At 38.7% G+C, this 18,858-nt stretch overlaps 1 protein-coding gene across 1 annotated transcript in view; it reads right to left on the reverse strand.

The window, feature by feature from the left end:
* Positions 1-282: 282 nt before the first annotated feature.
* LOC137627848 (protein lethal(2)denticleless-like) overlaps positions 283-18,858 on the reverse strand; it is a 194,281-nt gene continuing 175,705 nt past the window's right edge. Inside the window, exons 7-9 of the mRNA XM_068359262.1 lie at positions 15,700-15,905; positions 3,068-3,270; positions 283-2,575 (exon numbers count right to left, since the gene is read on the reverse strand). Coding sequence (XP_068215363.1) covers positions 1,403-2,575; positions 3,068-3,270; positions 15,700-15,905 — 1,582 coding nt within the window. The 3' untranslated portion in view covers positions 283-1,402. The remainder of the gene's footprint in view (positions 2,576-3,067; positions 3,271-15,699; positions 15,906-18,858) is intronic.

Consider the following 18,858-nt stretch of genomic DNA (forward strand, 5'->3'; position numbering starts at 1 on the left):
ACCACTGTTCAGGAGTGATAACATTTCATTTAATTACAATACCCTCTTACGAGTTTGGATCTCTAGTCCAGCTTTCACATGCATTGAAAAGAATATTTAAATTTGCTTATCTCTGTTTAGCCTTTACATACACCTATTGCAAACTGCCATTGGGAAAAACCAGGAGTTTTTACAATACTACACACCAGGCAAATGTCTAGTTTCCGCACAAACTGATTAAACAAATTTAGTTTCAGGAAATCTTGTAAATAAATGTACTTACATGGTAAAGTAATTTCACAATTTTAAGCATCCATTATTTATTGATTGACTAAGATATGATCAAACTATCACAACAGAAATATTTCAAGTGACTGTGCTGAACTTAACCAATATTAAAATATTAATAAATAGAAGTTCCAAATTTAATGTAATTTGAGATCATATGCTACTTCCAATAAATGCTTTTAATACTAAATTGAATTACAGTATTCAATAAAACTATACGACTAAACAAAATAAAGGAGAATATGAAGTACACTATCAACTACTGACCCTACCAAATTCAAGTGTCGACTCTCTGGTCTTGTAAAACTGTTAAAAATACTTTTATCGTGCCCCTATCCTATACGGTTCATGTGATTTACGTTCCTGCGAATCCATAAGCACTAAATTTTTAGATATAATTAAAAATATAGCATCCATTGCCACCAAAACGGTTATAATTGTAAACGATCTCGGGTAGTTATAAAATATGGGGATTACATTGTTTGGTAAATGAAGAAAACCTGTTAAGTTGGGCTTGTCAGTACTCAATATCTTTGCTTAGTAAAATAATTACTCCCATATTTAACCATACATCATTAGTAAACTCAACAGTAATTACCACAAAAGCATTTTCTATAAAAAATTAAGTTTTCATATTTGTAAAATGCATGATACACTAAGAAAAACTCAAGTAGCTAAGAGTGCATGAGAAAGTAACCAAATGAGTGCCAACATCTTGAAGAATCAAATGCATGAAATAAAATTATACTGGGATGAGATCACATAGGAAATGAATATGTACAAAGTATGGAAATGAGAACCTTGCCAAAGTTATAGATAAGTTAGCACATTCATTGACAAAGTAGATGACTGTAGGAATGAACATGGATTTCCAGTAGATTACTAGCAAAGTTAATGGTTAGGACTGAACGGTACAGTAAATACTATGGATCCCTAAATCTCTAATTTAAAATTTTGGGAGACATTCAAAATTATGGAAATTATCTAAAAATTATGGAAATTATCTAACCATCACTATTGCTACATACTATACTACATTTCTTAAATGAAACAAAATTAGTGACTATAATAATTTGAACAAGACTTTCTGGCCTGTAACTTTGGTAATTTATTTTGGCAGAAGGAAAGTTGGCCTTCAAACCTTTATACTTGAAGGTTTCTTTCTTTTAATCTGAAGAATTTTTTTCTGTCGTCGATGGGGAACCAGTGATCCAATTCTTCCCAAATTTCCCTTATCAGGAACTGCAGAAAACTTAAGTTTTCTCTGATGGCCAAAATTTGTTAGCCAATCTGGGTTTCTTTTCTTTTCCTTTGGAGTTTCTGGTCGATTATGTGGTGAAGAACCATCTAATACATAATTTGGTAGGTTTGCTGTTGGCGATGAAAGACTTCCAAATCTGAAAGGCTTTGAGGGAGTCAAGTTGTTTGACTCGAATTTTGATGGAACCTTGTTGGTAATTCTACAACTATCAAGAAGATCATCATCATCCAACATTCTCTTGACAATGTTTGTGACAGGCTTCCTAAAACCAGTGTGTAAGGCAACTTTATCCCCATCTTCTATAGGTTTGACGCACTCATTCATTTCTGAAGTTTCTTCATTGCACACTTTAAGACTCCTGCTCTCTTCATCTTCTTGATACTTCAACATCTTTGCCACTGTAGGTGGAGGAGAGTCTACAGTATTAACTGAAGCTGACAAACACAAAACTTTTTTGGGAGAAGAATGAGGGGATTTCTCCTTTTTATCCTTTTCAACATTTTCCTGATCTTCACTCAAAAGCTCAGTTAACTTACGTTTTAGGTTGGCCTTCTTACTTTCACTTACTGTCATTGGTTGATCACTTGATGATTCTTTAGAGCCTGGTGTCTTGGCAGTAGCAAGCCACTGTAGTAATGTGTTCCTCTCACTCGTTTGAGGAGTGCGCGGAGTTCCCTTAGTTTTCCCTTTATGACGGTGTCTTGGGGTTTGTTGCTTTGGTGTAACAGCATATGCCTGAGGAGACATAGCAGCAAGGCTTTCCTTGACATTAGAACCTGAAGGGGTCGCAGGGAAAGAAACACTTGCTTTAGAAGAACTTGGAGTCACAGGCAGTGGAGGGATAGAATCCTTAGACTCTTGTGTACTATTTGTATTTGAATGTTCAGGGGAGACTTCAATTTTAGATTTTTCAGTCTTTTCAATTAATTTATCTGAATAATATGCCTCAGACACTCCACGAGTATTCAATCGCTCCTCAAAGTCATCGTCATTTACATTTTTCCTTCGGAACACACGTAGTTTCATATCGTCAGCACAAGTTACAATCTGGAAATGGACATATTGTAAGTAAAAATATTCTATAATAGCCATATTTTAATATATACACATTTATTTAAGGCTAAAAATTACTGTAGTTAAAATTAATTTAAAGATAGCTTTTAGATAATATACACAAAACTAGATTTTGAAGAAAAAAAATTAAATGATATATTCTTTTGCATAGTAATTTAGTACAAAAGAACATAGCCTACTTTAAATGCATCTTTTTCAAGATACACAGGTTAAAAACAAATTTTCTGTCAATTCCATGTCTAAATCTACAATCAATTATCCCTCATATTTCTTTAATAAAATAATTTCCTTAAGGATATGACATCACATGATGAGACCATAAATATATCAATGCCACTTAAAACAGTGACCATGAATTTACCTATGACCTAAGTTTACACTACACATGATTTGGAATGTACGTCCACTTTGAAATGTACTGAAGCTTGCATTGCACATTACTCTAATTGTACTTTAAAGTCAAACCTTTTCATCATCTACGGGACACCATCCAACGGAAGTAACTTCTGCAAAATGCCCAGTGAGTTTTGCCACAGGTTCTCCTGGTTTATCAGTAAGCCAGATATAGGCATTGTTGTCACTGGAACCACTCAGAAGGTATGAACCACAAGGACTGAGACATGATTTCACAAAGTAAGTTGAATTGACATGTCCACTGTATTCTGCAACTGGAAAGGAAACATGGTTATGTTAACTTACTACTATATGAAGTATACAGATAACATTTTATTTTACATTCCCCTTTGTATAATCATTCCCATGCATTTGTCCGATGATGAAGGAATGAAAAATGCACTGCTATGTGTAATTTCTAATATTAAACTAATAAAACTAATGCACTGCTATGTGTAATTTCTAATATTAAACTAATAAAACTCCTTGAGCATGCTATATTTTCATAAATAGTCAGCCTCTGTCTTCGAGTTCTGATAATCCACATATTTAGTTTCAATTCTTCGCAGACCTTCCCAGCATCATCCTGGTTAGGACTGCTGTGCAGTGCAACGTTATTAACCCACTCCTCTTTCCATTTTAACTCTCCTGTTGTACTGTTTACTAACAAATCCATGAAGTATATATAAAAAAAAAAAAAACGGGTAACCTATTCCTTGGAACATCGGAAAACGGTAGAACTACTGTCTGTGGGATTAGTATCAATAGCTTATCTGGAATTTTGAAGAAACGGTAAATAAATACTGTAAGTACTTAAGTAAGAAAAGTTGCTTACTGGACAAGCAAGTGAAAATATATAAAAAGGACTTTTTAGCAATAAAACAAATTTTGATTAAAAAATTTGAAGAAATATTATTTCTCCCGGCCAAAAATGCAAAAATCTGAATTTTCCTAATTCCAAGCCAGAGGTCGAGCTCCTTAATTTGGTTCTTATTTAATTATTGCATGCTTGAATAATTTTCTTTTGGATAAATTATGTTATTTCAAGGAAGAAAAATAATGAAATTAGAATTTATATAGAATTTGTTAATCGATAACTTTTATTAGTTTACCAAAAAATGTACTTTTTTAAGAAGAAAGCTCATTAAACTTGCCATCACATGATGAAATAAAATATATTCAACTATACTAAATGTCAAACAAACAATTAAATTTCCCTTTACAGCCAGTTAGCTCGTTAATAAAGTCAAGACAATGTCAATCGTTTTTTTCTTCCTGACCACTGATTATTTTTTAACATTGTAAAGAGGATTAAAAAGTACATGGTGAATATTTTCAACAACATATTTGAAAATTTTAAGCTTATTTGAACAATAAAGTAAACATTTCTACATATTCCAACCGAAAATTCTTTTAAAATAATTTATTTTTCTTGATTATACAAACAGTCCTTTCAGCAAAACTGGATACGGCTGTTAAACGCTGTTCCCACCTGACACACTGCTGAGCTCCTTCTTTGAACTTAAACCTACGACTTGCGAGGTGGTTGAGGCAAGAAGTATAACTCAAGGACCAAGGTTTGTATAGTTAGGAAAAATAAAAATCTAAAAATTTCTTATTTGTCCCAACATGAATACAAACCTTTGTTCTCTAAGTTCCTATAACCAAAATGACCAATTTACTTTCCAGAAAAAATGTCAAAACACTTTGGTCCTATACAGGAGAGAAAGTGATGATTCCTGTCAACATCCTCACCTAGGTATGAAGGGGAGGTAGGTATTAGGCAAAGTAACTACCACGGACTGATTGACCATCAAGGATCAACCTATATCCATGTGGAGGATATGCTGTATGGTCATTTATGAGGAATGGGTTTGTATACATTTAGTCATGCTCCCCCTCACCTAGGAGGATGGTGAATACTCCTAAATAAGACTAAATTGTTAAGAAAAGTTGCTCAATCACGTGGCTTGCCCGCATCACATGTCCAATCCAGCAAATAACGAAGCGACTGCTACACCTTAAGGGAGGGAAAGAAAGGTAAAAGGTGTAGTAGAAGACCATAAAAGACCGATCCCATTGTGATGGGTCACACCTTGATTGCTCAAACAGTGATGTAGCGAATAGAGGCTGGTGGAGATATGCAAGGACTGGATAGCAGAGATCGTGTTGTGGGATCAGTGTCAGATTTTGGTACAGTGTTGCTCCTCCCATGAAACCCTACAGAGGAATCGGTCAAAATCCCTTGAAACTCTGCTCAATTGTTCATCTTGCACATTAGTGATTATACATATTTCTTTTCTTTCAGTAGTCAGGCATCACCGCCAAAAGTTCAGCAATAGGCGACGTGATTTTGTTACCTCAGTCAGTCGTTCAGGATAGTGGGAAAATGCAGCGTCCTGCACCCTCTGCCTCCTCGGTACTAAGAGTAGAGCTTAAATTTCTTTCCATGTGGAATAAGAGCTATTATGTCATGTTGAGTCACGTGCTTCAGCTCAACGACGAGGATGAGTGGGAAGGTTTCACATTGTCCAATCTTCAAGCATGGGGGATCCTATGATATAGACCAGTCTCAAAGCATAAGAAGATCTTAATACATCAGTGAAAAATGCTGAAAAGTTGACAGATGATCTGTGACTAAAACATTACAATCCCTGAAATGTAAACGAAAGGATTCCAAGCGAGAGATCCACTGGAAGTCTATCCAGCATTTGCTAGAGAAATTTCCCCGTGAGTGGTGGTGTATTTTTTCAATTCCAGTTTGTATCTGTTACCTCTGGACTAATTTGTGATGTGTGAATGAATTGTTATAATCTACATTTGTTATTCCTCTAAGAATTTTGAATGCCAATACTGTCACCTTAGTTGTCGAGTTTGTAAGTCAAATAAGTTCAAACGTTCCATCCTCCGTCTATATCCAAATTGCCTCAGTGTTGGAACTAGTTTGGTGATCCTAGCTTGTACTGTTTCCAGTCCTTCTGAATACTTGCATCCAAGAATTGGACTCCACATTCTAGATGGGGTCTTACAAGTGATGTGTACAGCTGTTGTACAGTGTCTTTGTTTGTCTGTATTTGAATTCTCTCTTTATGTAACCTATAAGTTTTTGTTCTTTCTTTTCACCTTTTATGCTCTGTTTGGTGAACTTCAAATCCTTGCTGATAATAATACTGAGATGTTCCTCCTGGTCCACACTTTCTAGTTCACTACCCAGCAGAGTAATCTGATTGTGGGTTACTATAACCCGTGTGCATGACTTTACTTCCCACAGTTGAAAGGCATTTGCCATTTTCTAGACCATTTTCCTAGCTTCATTAGATCTTCTCTTAAGGCTTCTACGTCTTCTGAGTTCACAGCATTTATGCCTAGATTAGTATCGTCAGCAAATTTGGCTATTCTACAAGTTAATCCTAAATCTATGGTGTTTATGTGGATAAGAAATAGCAATAGGCCAAGGACGGATCCTTGAGGTACTCCGCTTGTAACAGCTGCCCACTCTAAAGCTTCTCCATTGATTACAACTCTGTTTTCTTTTACCCATTCAGCTGGCTAATCAATGATGCCTAGTACTCTAATTTTGACCATTAATTTTTTATGAGAAACTTAGTCAAAAGACTTGAAATTCTAGGTATGATGTCTATTGCCCTGCTTTTGTCATAAATGCTAACCATATTGTGGAAAAATTCTAAAAGATTTGTTACACATGACCTCTTTTTTTCTGAAACCATGTTAGCTCTCTATCAGAAGATTGTTTTTCTCTATGTTTTACTATTGAATCTATTATTATCGATTCAAAAACTTTCCGAAAATGAAACATTTAGGTTCAAAGCCACAAGAGGTTGGTTCGAAAAATTAAAAAACAGAACTGGCATACATCGTATAACAAAACATGGAGAGGCAGCAAGTTCGAACAAAGCTGCAGCCAAAAGCTTTGTTGAAAGAATTTAAAGTTTATATAAAGAAAGAACAGTTACTTCCTCAACAGGTTTTCAATTGTGACGAGACTGGGTTAATCTGGAAAAAAATGCAGGCCAGTACGTACATTACAAAGAAGAAAAAATCGCTGCCTGTGCACTAGCCTGTGAAGGATAGGCTCACTCTTTTGTTGTGTGCAAATGCTAGCGGTGACTGTAAAATAAAACCTTTGCTCTTCAATCATTCAGACAACCCCCAGATCTTTAAAATTAACAATACAGTGGAACCTCTACATACGAATTTAATCCGTTCCAGAACCAACTTCGGATGTAGAAATTGTTCGGATGTCGAAACGAATTTTCCCATAAGAATACATTGAAATAGGATTAATCCGTGGTTGAGCCCAAAAACCTATGATAACTTCTTAATAAACTACTACACATAATTTTCCCATGAGAATAATGAACACTAAATTAGATAATAGACATGTAAATAAGAAGAATAGACATAAATAAGAAGAATTAGCAAAAAATGATAAATAAGAAACGGGTTTTTAGCGTCACTACCTTAGAAACTCCAGCGCAGGTGTTGTTCGTCTTCGCTACGCAGAGAGGAGAGAGGAGACGGACGGACGGCGAGGAGGTAGAGAGGTTAACTACGATAAACGTAACACTACCGTAACTTATTCTAACTTACACTAAGTGAACTTTAACATAACTTAGCTTATTTTTTTTTTTTTATATTTTATATTTTTTTTTTTTACATTTTCTTTTTTTCTTTTTGATGATTACGTAATTTTAATCACTATCACTTACATTTAAAATTGACTGAATTTCTTTTGCTTCACTCTTTTCCGTTTTCTGTGTTTCACTTTCTTCCTCTTCACTCTTTGCCGTTTTCTTCGGTTCACTTACATCCTCTTCATCGCGAGTTCGCTTCGCAGTTTTTTTTAAAGAAAGCATCGATAGATAATTGCTTGGTACGGCTTTTCAGAATGTTTCGAAAGTGTGTTAGGCAAACATCATCGAATTGAGAAACTACACGACAAACCTGCAATTTCTTTGGATGGTATTTGTCGATGAAGTCGACCACGTCTTGATATTTTCCTAACACCTCTTTTATTTGCGCTGAACCTAACACATGTTCTACCTCCTCGCTCTCTTCCTCGTCATCACTCATGTGCTCCGACATAGCATGGAGTTCCTTGAGCTCATCCGTCGTCAGTTCGTCGTGATGTTCGGCGACGAGTTCCGTAACGTCATCTGCGTTGACCTCCAGACCCATGGACTTGCCAAGGGAGACGATTTCCTCTACGGCTTCCGCTGCACCGACCACGGGATCAGGTTCGGGGTCAAAACCCTCGAAATCTCGGGGAGAAACTGCATCAGGCCACAGCTTCTTCCATGCAGAATTGAGGGTCCGTCAAGTTAATCCCACCCAAGCCTGATCTATGATCTTCAAGCAGTGCACGATGTTGAAGTGGCCCCTCCAAAATTCACGCAAAGTTAAGTTGGTGCTTTGCGTGACATTAAAGCACTGCTTGAATAAGTGCTTGGTGTACAGCTTCTTAAAATTAGAGATGACTTGCTGGTCCATGGGCTGGAGGATAGAGGTGGTATTTGGTGGAAGATACAGCACCTTTATGAACTTGAATTCATCGAAGATATCATCTTCAAGTCCTGGGGGGGGGGTGAGCGGGTGCATTGTCAAGGCATAGCAGGCACTTTAAAGGCAATTTCTGCTCATGAAGATACTTCTTCACAGAAGGACCGAAAACTTGGTTTACCCATTGCACAAAGAATTGCCTAGTGACCCAGGCCTTCGAGTTGGATCGCCAGAAAACATGAAGCTGATCCTTATCGACGTTGTGTGCTTTAAAGGCCCTAGGGTTCTCCGAATGGTAAACAAGCAAGGGCTTGACTTTAAAGTCCCCGCTAGCGTTGGCACATAGAGCAAGAGTCAACCGATCCTTCATTGGCTTATGCCCAGGCAATTTCTTCTCTTCGGCAGTGATGTAGGTTCGACTCGGCATCTTCTTCCAAAACAGCCCGGTTTCATCACAATTGAACACCTGCTGCTCTGCGTAGCCTTCTTCCTTTACGATATTTTCGAAGTTTTTAACAAAGTCAGCTGCAGCCTTTGTGTCCGCACTAGCAGCCTCTCCGTGGCGAACAACTGAATGAATCCCGGACCGTTTCTTAAATTTCTCGAACCAGCCACGAGATGCCTTGAAATCATCTGAGGAAGGCTCGGTTGAACTCTCCCCAGCATCACCCCCAGAGCTCTCCTCCTTCAAGTCCGTAAAGATGGCGTGCGCCTTCTCGCAGATAACGGTTTCGGTGATGGTGTCGCCAACGATCTCTCTATCCTTAATCCACACTAGTAGAAGTCGTTCCATCTCTTCTATGATAGGGGTACGGCGTTTGGAAATTATAGTGATCCCCTTAGAAGGTTTCACTGCTTTAATAGCTTCCTTCTGTTTAAGGATTGTCGAGATCGTCGACATATTACGGCCATACTGTTTAGCAAGTTCACTCACGCGGATGCCACGCTCATGTTTTTCAATAATTTCCTGCTTAATTTCTATAGAAAGCATTTCCTTCTTCCTTTTCTCACCACTACCACTGGCAAAACTAAGCCTTTTTGGACCCATGATTTACGTAAATTATCGTTAATGGATGCACGTAAAAAATCACCATTAAATCACAGTTAATATCAGAACGCACAGAGCACAACCGCAAGAAGCCGACGAGAACAGAGGACTGACCCAAGCCGCGCTAACTGAGCGTCCCTCCGAGGTCGATGTGCTGCCTTCTATCGGCGGAAATAAAAAACACTTCAGGCGCTATGAGCACCGACTACGCGTACGAGTATTGTTTACTTCGGGTGACGAAAAAACATTCGGGTGTAGAGTCGGAACGTGTTCGAATTGTACTTCGCGTGTCGAAAAATTCGGATACAACCATCCATCCATATACCAAAGGCACTTCCCCCAACTTTGGGGGGTAGCCGACAACAACAAGAAACAAAACAAAAAACGGGACCTCTACTCTCTACGTTCCTCCAGCCTAACCAGGGACTCAGCCGAGTTCATCTGGTACTGCTAGGGTGCCACAGCCCAACCTCCCACATTTCCACCACAGATGAAGCTTCATACTGCTGAGTCCCCTACTGCTGCTACCTCCGCGGTCATCTAAGGCACCGGAGGAAGCAGCAGGGCCTACCGGAACTGCGTCACAATCGCTCGCCATTCATTCCTATTTCTCGCACGCTCTTTTGCCTCTCTCACATCTATCCTCCTATCACCCAGAGCTTTCTTCACACCATCCATCCACCCAAACCTTGGCCTTCCTCTTGTACTTCTCCCATCAATTCTTGCATTCATCACCTTCTTTAGCAGACAGCCATTTTCCATTCTCTCAACATGGCCAAACCACCTCAACACATTCATATCCACTCTAGCCGCTAACTCATTTCTTACACCTGTTCTCACCCTCACCACTTCGTTCCTAACCCTGTCTACTCGAGATACACCAGCCATACTCCTCAGACACTTCATCTCAAACACATTCAATTTCTGTCTCTCCATCACTTTCATTCCCCACAACTCCGATCCATACATCACAGTTGGTACAATCACTTTCTCATATAGAACTCTCTTTACATTCATGCCCAACCCTCTATTTTTTACTACTCCCTTAACTGCCCCCAACACTTTGCAACCTTCATTCACTCTCTGACGTACATCTGCTTCCACTCCACCATTTGCTGCAACAACAGACCCCAAGTACTTAAACTGATCCACCTCCTCAAGTAACTCTCCATTCAACATGACATTCAACCTTGCACCACCTTCCCTTCTCGTACATCTCATAACCTTACTCTTACCCACATTAACTCTCAACTTCCTTCTCTCACACACCCTTCCAAATTCTGTCACTAGTCGGTCAAGCTTCTCTTCTGTGTCTGCTACCAGTACAGTATCATCCGCAAACAACAACTGATTTACCTCCCATTCATGATCATTCTCGCCTACCAGTTTTAATCCTCGTCCAAGCACTCGAGCATTCACCTCTCTCACCACTCCATCAACATACAAGTTAAACAACCACGGCGACATCACACATCCCTGTCTCAGCCCCACTCTCACCGGAAACCAATCGCTCACTTCATTTCCTATTCTAACACATGCTTTACTACCTTTGTAGAAACTTTTCACTGCTTGCAACAACCTTCCACCAACTCCATATAACCTCATCACATTCCACATTGCTTCCCTATCAACTCTATCATATGCTTTCTCCAGATCCATAAACGCAACATACACCTCCTTACCTTTTGCTAAATATTTCTCGCATATCTGCCTAACTGTAAAAATCTGATTCATACAACCCCTACCTCTTCTAAAACCACCCTGTACTTCCAAGATTGCATTCTCTGTTTTATCCTTAATCCTATTAATCAGTACTCTACCATACACTTTTCCAACTACACTCAACAAACTAATACCTCTTGAATTACAACACTCATGCACATCTCCCTTACCCTTATATAGTGGTACAATACATGCACAGACCCAATCTACTGGTACCAATGACAACACAAAACACACATTAAACAATCTCGCCAACCATTCAAGTACAGTCACACCCCCTTCCTTCAACATCTCAGCTTTCACACCATCCATACCAGATGCTTTTCCTACTCTCGTTTCATCTAGTGCTCTCCTCACTTCCTCTATTGTAATCTCTCTCTCATTCTCATCTCCCATCACTGGCACCTCAACACCTGGAACAGCAATTATATCTGCCTCCCCATCATCTTCAACATTCAGCAAACTTTCAAAATATTCCGCCCACCTTTTCCTTGCCTCCTCTCCTTTTAACAACCTTCCATTTCCATCTTTCACTGTCTCTTCAATTCTTGCGCCGGCCTTCCTTACTCTCTTCACTTCTTTCCAAAACTTCTTCTTATTCTCTTCATATGACTGACCCAGTCCCTGACCCCACCTCAGGTCAGCTGCCCTCTTTGCCTCACGTACCTTGCGCTTTACTTCCACCTTTTGCTCTCTATATTTTTCATACTTCTCTATACTATTACTCGGATACAACCGGTACGACGAAAATTGCTACTTCGTGTGTTGAAATAAAATTCGGGTGTAGTCAAAAATTTGCTCGAATTTTACTTTGGATGTTGGAAAATTCGGGTGTAGATACGTTCGGATGTAGAGGTTCCACTGTATAATGAAAAGTAAATTGCCTGTTATGTGGCGGCCAAACATAAAGGCATGAGTGACCAGAGTTTTTCAATGAGTGGGTGCACGATGTGTTTGCTCCTCCAGTGAAGGAATATCTAACGACAAAAATTTTGCCAATAAAATGCCGCTTAATCATGGACAATGCTCCTGCTCACCCCCCAGGTTTATGGGATGAATTAGTTAATGAATTCAGTTTCATCAAAGTTGAATTCCTGCCGTTGAATACGACGCCAATTCTTCAGCCCATGGACCAACAGGTCATTTTGTTTAAAAAAAAACCTGTACACAAAAGCCCTTTTCCAAAAGTGCTTCGAAGTGACTAATGACACACAGCTAACGCTTACAGAATTCTGGAAAGAACAATTTAGTATCTTGAGCTGTGTGAATCTCATTGACAGTGAATGGAGTGTACAAGAGCAAAAGAGGCAAAGAAGAGAAAAAACTCCTAAAGACATGTTACCCACTGCTTTCATGGAAGGGGACTCCCCTTCAAAGCAGGAACACACCCCTTTCTTCCTCCACCTCCATTCCATTGAAGTAGATGTGATCAATATTATTACTGGGTTACTGTAGATGTCAGGTTACCCGGCAAGAGACGATCCTCAGGAATTGTGCCATGTTTCAAGATTGCTGTATACAAGTATACGACGCACAAAAATGGTTAGTGGTTCATTGTATAAAATGTGTAAAGTTCACTTAGTTAATCTAAAATTGTTCTGTATACATATTGTCATCTCTCCTCCTACACCTATTGACGCAAGGGACCTCGGTTAGATTTTGCCAGTCGTCTCTGTCTTGAGCTTTTTAATTCAATACTATACTTCTCAATTCATCGCGCTTCATAGTCCTTAGCCATGTAGGCCTGGGTCTTCCAACTCTTCTAGTGCCTTTTGTACATTACAGAATTAGTGATGTTTATTGTACATGTAGGCTACGTGTGTGGCGAGTCAAGTCATCGGAATGAAAACAGCGAACACTCAACAGTACAGTTAAGCTTTACTGTAGTGATGGTAGTATATTACAATATACAGTACAGTATCAGCAAGTGTTATCATTATTGCTAAATATGAACAACTCCATTATGATCATAACCTATCAATATTAGGCAGTACTTAGTGGGTTAATTATCTGATCGTAGGCAATGGCAGCGAGTTGTTAGGGTAGATTAGGAGTTATCCCACCCTACTGCAACAAGCAATTGCGATTTTTTCCTTTTCGCCCATGTCTGTTACCTAACCCACACGAAAAATGAGGGCTGACTGTAATTCTCCAGGTTGTATGCATAGAAACCTTGAATATGGAGCCCACAGGCATAGAGCCTGCATGCCTGAAGAACTGTCTTAGTGACGATGTCGAAACGGTCTGCTCAAGTCCTCACGGTGCTCATATAGGGGTAAGCTCAATAACCACGATCCTTCTACTGATATAACCTGTTTCTTGGCAGTGATCTTGTCATCTCTCGGAAACTGTCAGAAGAAAGGATAGGGAGGTATTCTCAAGGGGGAAAAGTTCTTGGTCTCACGCGAGCCACATTGCTGGTAACGCAAGTAAACACCTGTACCACATCTTACTCGGTGCCGGGTATGATCTTATGGTGCGTACTATCCTCCCATTACATTCAAGGGGAGATCGTCGGAGAAATACAGATACACTAATCGGTCAGGTTAGATAACATGATTGCGAAGTAGCAGTGCTCGGTCAATGGCATTGCATTCGATACAAGACTGAACCCAGGTGCACAAGTGGCGTACACTGATGTTTCTTTCTGTTAAGGGACAACTCGGCATGCACCACTTCTCTCTCTCCCAAGAGAGAGATCATCCACGAATAGGAAAGGGCAACACCCTTCACCCTATAAGGCAGTGCCATGTACTCAGCTCCGTACAAGAGTAGCGCGTACTGATGTTTCTTTCCTCTGATATTAAGCACAGGTAATAGGTATGTGAACATTTCAACCAGGTACACAAACAGCTCCCAAGAGTTGTGTGTCAAACCCTCTAAGTATGGAACAACTTTTGATAGTTACTCAAAAGCGAGGTTTCTAGTATCACACTGTATCTTCCACGGGGGAGAAAAATGGTAGGAGTCACATGTATGTAACCCCAATCCTAGATTACATCTTCGACTTGTTTTCCCCAAGAAGTAGCAGCAAAAAAACACTCGCAAAGATGAGGCAGAAGAGAAGGAAGACCTGAAAGTTTGCTTTATACTTTACCAGGTCGTACAGGAACTGTATGAAGAGGTAGTACAACCAGGTGATAAGACCTTAGAACCCTTTCAGGGATCAGGAAGACACTGGAGGTAAGAAAGGCACAACTCTTCCCCTTCACACTCCACAGCAACAAAGCCTCCTGACAAAGTACACCAATTCCTAATGATGCCAACTTCCTATGGATTACTTAGCCATCGTTGTCCTCATAGGGCCTCAGTAAGAAGAAATAGAAGGCGCACAGGAATGCTGTTTAACGGTAACTAGAATATGGATATTGTCAGGTTTGCACAAAACTGTAACACATACATTTATTGTAAAACAACTGCAAATTATTCTTTCATCTCAACATCACTGACACAATGAATTGCAAACATATTTATCTAAAGGAAACCACAAAAGAATGAAACAACCAGGTGAGGACGCTGGAAGTATGGTGTACAACCCCGCAACTTTGAACAATGTTGAAGCTCAGTGGTCCCTTCATTTAGTTTTATTATTATTATTACTAGCTAAGCTATAACACTAGTTGGAAAAGCCGAATGCTATAAACCCAAGGGTTCCAATGGGGAAAATAGCCTAGTGAGGAAAGGAAATAGGGAAATAAACCACCAGAGAAGTAACGAATAATGAAAATATTTTAAGAATATTAAAATAATCTTTTATATAAAATAAACTATAAACACCTGAAAAACAAGAGGAAGAGAAATACGATAGAGTAGTGATCTGGAGTGTACCCTAAAGCAAGAGACCTCAAGCTCAAGACAGTGGAAGACCATGGTACAAAGGCTATGGCATTACCCTACACTAGAGGACAATGGTTTCATTTTGGAATGTCCTTCAAGCTGAGCTGCTTACCATAGCTAAAGTCTCTTCTATCCTTACCAAGAAGAACATAGCCACTGAACAATTACAATGCAGTAGTTCACCTCTTGAGCGGATAAGAATTGTTTGGTAATCTCAAGTGTTGTCGTCAAGTGTATGAAAGAGGAGAATGTGGAAAGAGTAGGATAAACTAAGACTATACAGTGTATGTAAGGGAAAAAGGACCAGTAACCAAAGAGAGGGATCCAATATAGTACGGTCTTGCCAGTCAAAGGACCCAATAACCATAACGCGCTTCGCTAAAAGCATACTCCTATTAAAGGATAAATGTTTGTATTCATGTAAGAACAAATATGCTTTTAATATCCATTTATCATTATTTAATCCAACTTTGTGTGGAGGTTTACTTACTCTAGACTTCTGAACTTGAAACTTACATCATGAGCATTTACAAGCACCAGACCAAAAGAGAAAATAAGGTGCAATCAGCAAACATACCTGGTTTTTGAGTAGGATTTGCCAAATGATAGGCGTAGATTATGTTATCCATACAGGAAGTGTACAAGACATCACGATTTGGAGAGACAGACATACAAGTAAAGCCCCGATGAGATGACTTCCCAGAATGCATCAACACATTCTGACACTGAGGATCACGTTTTACACCTGAATGAGTCTTGCGCAAATCCCATATTTTAAGGAGCCTAGAATAAAATGACAAAACTATCAATTATATACACTATAATTTTTGTATAATAGTTTAAAAAAAATGCTGTCCCAGAGCTTGCTAAATTGTGACTTCATTGGAACAGTAGGGAATCCACTCACTAAACATGCAACTATAACAGAATATTGCTTACCTATAACATTGACTATAGTAAATTTAATCTGGGTATAACATGGAGACGAATCCCCTCAGGATATTACAGTATACTGTATATCTAATGTTATAGGCAACTTCACTTGTGACTGTACTGAAGGATGTCTTGTATGATATTGTCGTTTTTTTTTTTTTTTTTAGATTTATTTCAAAAGGTCTTCTGAAAGCTATTTAAATTGTATACTGATGGTTGGTTTTATGGTTTTGAATTGCTTTTTATAGTTTATTTGAAAAAAAATTATGTCAATAACCTTCGATGTCACAATGCCAGAAAACCCAAAAGCATTCATTTATTTATTCAAAGGTGATAAGATTTATGTATTTTTCTATACTTATTTTGAATTAAAATAGAAAAATAATGTACATGCAGTATACCAATAATATCTAATAAATAATTTAACAAAAATATTCATGCTAAAAACTTCACCATTTTGGATATTATACCAAGAACTAAAACTAAATGTTCTGATAAGTGACCACAAGCAATCTTCTGGGACAATAACAACACATGAAAATTTGCCTCCTTAACTGAAAGGTTGGCATAGTTGAAAAGATGCCAATATAAATGCTGCAACTTGACAGGTGACAACAGTGACTTTATAGCAAGGCTGCAAAGTGTAGTATTTACATCACTGAAACAGGTAATCTGCTCCACTTCTTGACAAAGTGTTGAGTGTGGAATCTTAACCCTTTTACCCCCAGGCTATTTGGAAATTTCCAACCCTTAACCCCCATGGGTTATTATTTTCCCAGCACATTTTGCAGTATTTTTTTTTTAATTGCTCTAACAGCCTTATTTTTTGTCCTAGAGAGGTCAGGTTGGTCTCATTCTCTTGAAAAATGCCTGAATTTTTTCAAAAAATTATCAAAAATATGAAAAAAAAAATTTTATAGCTTTTTTTTGCAAGGACGTACCGGTACGTCCATGGGGGTAAAGGGATGGCTTTTGTGAAACGTACCAGTACGTCCTTTGGGGGTAAAAGGGTTAATAAATTCCTCACTTTGCATAAAGATGTATGCTGATAAAAAATATAATGAAAAATGAATAACAAATGTGTTTTATTACTCAAGTTTTCCCCATTGATATATATAAGCCTAAGCATAAGTTTTTGTTTATATTTTTAATGTCATAAAACAATATTAAACTGATTTAGTCTTTAATGTTGTTTATCTTGAAAAAAAAAAATTACAAGGATCTGAAAGTTTCAGTCAAGTTTTATTTAAATGACTGACTGCATGGAGCCCTGGACTCTTGAAGTACAGTATTGTACGATAATATGTTAGTGTACTTGATTGAGCATTGGAAGAAAAATTGGCGGAGCTTAAGTTATATTCCATTTGGACAGAACATAATTAAGATCTTTAATTGGATGGTCAGGAGAAACTATTAAATAAAATCACTGCAAGTAGACAAGAAATACATGAAAAAATTTATATTTTGATAATAAAATAAATTTTTGAATATACTTACCCGGTGAATATATAATAGCTGACGTCTCCGACGGCTCGACAGATTCCAAAAACTCACGAGCGATCGCCATGAAGGTCTCGGGTGTGCCCACCAGCGCCGACTATCGGCCAGATACCGCATATACATGTAAACAGCCTCAGTTCTTCTCATTCCGCTGGGTCTCTATCGGGGAGGAAGGGGGGGCCTATAATTTATATATTCACCGGGTAAGTATATTCAAAAATTTATTTTATAATCAAAATATCATTTTTAAATATTAAACTTAGCCGGTGAATATATAATAGCTGATTCACACCCATGGTGGTGGGTAGAGACCAGTATTAATACAATATAGGCGTATATGCTTAGAGTTTTTGACAGTTATATCATAACAAAACCCAAATAAATATAGGTACCTGGTAAGGAAGCTGACTCTGACGATTACTCTGCCTTGTTAGTCCGCTTTCCTCACGAAGCCCAGCCATCCTCTTAGGATGCTGAAAGACTCCCAGGAGCTGAAGTATCCAGGGCGACAACCCATACAACAGGACCTCATCAAAACCCTTAATCTGGGCGCTCTCAAGAAATGATATTTGACCACCCGCCAAATCAAAAAGGATGCGAAAGGCTTCTTAGCCTTCCGTACAACCCAATTAAAAACATTTCAAGAGAAGATTAAAAGGATATTGGAATTAAGGGAATGTAGTGGTAGAACCCTCACCCACTACTGCACTCGCTGCAATGAATGGACCCAGTGTGTAGCAGTCCTCATAAAGAGTCTGGACGTCTTTTAAGTAAAATGAAGCGAACACCGACTTGCTCCTCCAAAAGGTCGCGTCCATAATACTTCGTAGAGATCTGTTTTGCTTAAAGGCCACGGAAGTTGCTATAGCTCTTACTTCGTGCGTCTTGACCTTAAGCAAGCAACGATCTTTTTCACTCAAATGAGAATGAGCCTCTCGGATTAAAAATCTAATAAAATACGATAAAGCATTTTTAGACATAGGCAATGATGGCTTCTTAACTGAGCACCACAAGGCCTCAGATCCACCTCGTAAGGATTTTGTACGAGCTAAATAAAACTTAAGAGCTCTGACTGGACATAGTGCTCTTTCAAGCTCGTTGCCTACGATCTCTGACAGGCAAGGTATATCAAACGACTTAGGCCAAGGACGAGAAGGCAGTTCATTTTTGGCCAAGAAACCAAGCTGAAGTGAACATGTGGCTTTATCTGTAGAAAAGCCGATGTTCCTACTGAAGGCATGGATCTCCCTGACCCTTTTAGCCGAAGCCAAGCACACTAAGAAAAGCGTCTTGAGGGTGAGAT

The sequence above is a fragment of the Palaemon carinicauda genome, chromosome 35, assembly GCF_036898095.1.
Source record: "Palaemon carinicauda isolate YSFRI2023 chromosome 35, ASM3689809v2, whole genome shotgun sequence".
NCBI classification, from domain to species: domain Eukaryota; kingdom Metazoa; phylum Arthropoda; class Malacostraca; order Decapoda; family Palaemonidae; genus Palaemon; species Palaemon carinicauda.